At 37.6% G+C, this 2,341-nt stretch overlaps 1 protein-coding gene across 1 annotated transcript in view; it reads right to left on the bottom strand.

Moving 5' to 3' along the window:
• The window catches only part of Amd1 (adenosylmethionine decarboxylase 1), a gene marked incomplete at its 3' end in the record, with an annotated part of 43,337 nt that continues 40,996 nt past the window's right edge, over window positions 1-2,341 (bottom strand). Inside the window, exons 6-10 of the mRNA XM_023722323.1 lie at window positions 2,239-2,299; window positions 690-732; window positions 453-597; window positions 239-331; window positions 1-156 (exon numbers count right to left, since the gene is read on the bottom strand). Of these exons, the coding sequence (XP_023578091.1) occupies window positions 1-156; window positions 239-331; window positions 453-597; window positions 690-732; window positions 2,239-2,299 (498 nt within the window). The remainder of the gene's footprint in view (window positions 157-238; window positions 332-452; window positions 598-689; window positions 733-2,238; window positions 2,300-2,341) is intronic.

The following is a 2,341-nucleotide window of genomic DNA, read 5'->3' as shown; positions in this document are numbered from 1 at the left end:
CTGATTGACAAACAAGGTGGTCACAAATTTTCCTGGCTTGAAGACTTCCACAACTTTCCTGATCAGGTCATCATAGGAGGTCTGACTTAAGTTTGTTTCAAAGCTAACATAAGAAAATTCTGGTTCTGGAGTGATGTGAATAGTCCAATAAGTTCCCTTAGAGAAACAACTTTGGGTTAGTAAATAAGAGCATATCTAAGTATTAACATAAGTACTGCAGTGTGATCTAACTACTTACATCTGATTTCATTCCATTCATTGAATACCCACAAGGATTGAACAGTGTGGCATCAATGACAGAACCTGGTATCAGGTCACGAATTCCACTCTCCTATAGAAAGAAAAGACTGAAATAAACTAATCTTAAATAAATAAATAAATAAATAAAAAATAAAAAATATAATGATATAAAAAGGGACCTAGCAATGACAAATTTTAATGAAACCACTTACACGAGTGACATCCTTTGCAGTAACACCATCTTTCATGTAGAACTGGTCCATAACTCCTGGGTCAAGCTCACTCATCAGAATTTCCAGGGTCTGATCTGGTTGGCTGATTACTCGACTCTCTGGGAAATCCAGAGTATACAAGTACCTACATATACACAAAAAAATTTCTAAAAATGGCAATTCAAGTCTAAAATGAATTTTGTATGGACAACAATAAACTTAAAATTGCAAACATACCAACAGTCAGAATTCATACGTCCCATACAATATGCTGCTCCATCTGTTGAGGAAAGAGAATGCAAAAACAATTTTAATTTTTTTTTTGTGGGCAGAACCAGGGACTGAACTCGGGCCCTTGCGCTTGCCAGGGAAGCACTTATTCTACTAAGCCATCTCCCCAACCACAATTTTAATTTTTTTGAGACATGGTCTCACTTTGTAGCTTAGGCTAGCCTAGAACTCACAGCAATCCTCCCACCTTAGCCTCCCCAGTGGTTGGACTACAGGTGTGCACCGCCACAGTAATTTTTTCTCCTTTCCACTACTATTGCAAGGCCTTACAGTGCAGTTTCAAACACTTAGAAGCTATTAGCACTAAATGCCCACGACTCTGATACAGTCTTACTAGGTTTTATATTAGATGGAGGAAGTTACTAAGGAGGAAGGCAGATTTTTCCTTTTTCTTGTGGTGCCAGAGATCAAACCCCTCATACACTGCAATAGGGCACTGTGCCACTGAGTCACAGCCTCGACACCCTGATAAAAAAAAAAAAAAAAAAAAAAAAAAATCATGCCTGAGTGTACAAGCTAATAACTTATCATAGCTTTTCTGTCTCATCTGAGAAGGTGCAAAATTAGAGAATCTTTTTTTAATAATTGTTAATTAAAAACTTAGTAAAATCTCTCTTTCCCTTCACTTCTTTCATTTTTTTTTTTAAATTTTTTATTTATTTGTGTGTGTGTGTGTGGCCAGCTCAGCCCACCAGGGGGCGGGGTTGGCTGGCATGTGGTGCTGGGGGATTGAACCTCGGTCCCTGTGCTTTGCTAAGCTTGTTCTAAGTAGGTACTTTAGACCACTGACTGAGCCATCTCACCAGCCCTAGTGCTTTTTAATTTAGATAGGATCTTCTCAAGATGTTATAACTGCCCAAGGTGGCCTTGAACTTTTGATTCTCCTGCCCTAGCCTCCCAGAATGCTGGAAGTATAAAGTGTGCATTACCATACTAAGTGGGCTAATTTTTTTTTTTAACAATACAGATTTGTTAAGCCACAGGCATATTTCTAGATGGGATCTTACTTTTCTTCATATTGTCTCAAGCTATTTGTGATAGGCATGGTAAGAACAACTCCTGAATCAGGTACAAATTAAGAGATACTGGCTAGGTAAAGGTGAACTATCCCTGTGCTATACATACAGACAGGAAGCCAATGTAGGCAGTCAATTCCACAATTTTTATTCTGGCTTAAGTGATTCCTCTACCTCAGTCTACTGAGTAGGTAGGACTACAGACACAATAACTTTTTAAAATGCAAATAATTAAAACTGTAATAAGCTGTCTACTCATTCATTAATGATCACACAACCACTGATAACATATCCGGGCAAGTCAAAAATAACAGTGTGGCAGAATATATGTATAGTGTTACACCCATACACACACTGCTTATACACAAAACACTCTTTACATGCACACATAAAGATATAGTTTATATAGACAACATCTCAAAGGTTGTTATACCCTCTCACTTTGAAAACAAAATCAGTTTAAAATCTACTTGACTTACTTGGGAAAATTGCATTAAGAAACTCTATTTCTTCCTGGAAATTCCGGTGTGGGTACCCTTGGTGAGAAGGCTTCATGAAATTCTTACGAGAATAAAAGAAGCT

Source organism: Octodon degus, unplaced genomic scaffold (genome assembly GCF_000260255.1).
Source record: "Octodon degus isolate 3935 unplaced genomic scaffold, OctDeg1.0 scaffold00090, whole genome shotgun sequence".
Lineage (NCBI taxonomy): Eukaryota > Metazoa > Chordata > Mammalia > Rodentia > Octodontidae > Octodon > Octodon degus.
Note: the sequence above shows the minus strand (reverse complement) of the source record. Positions and strands in the feature narration are given on the sequence as shown.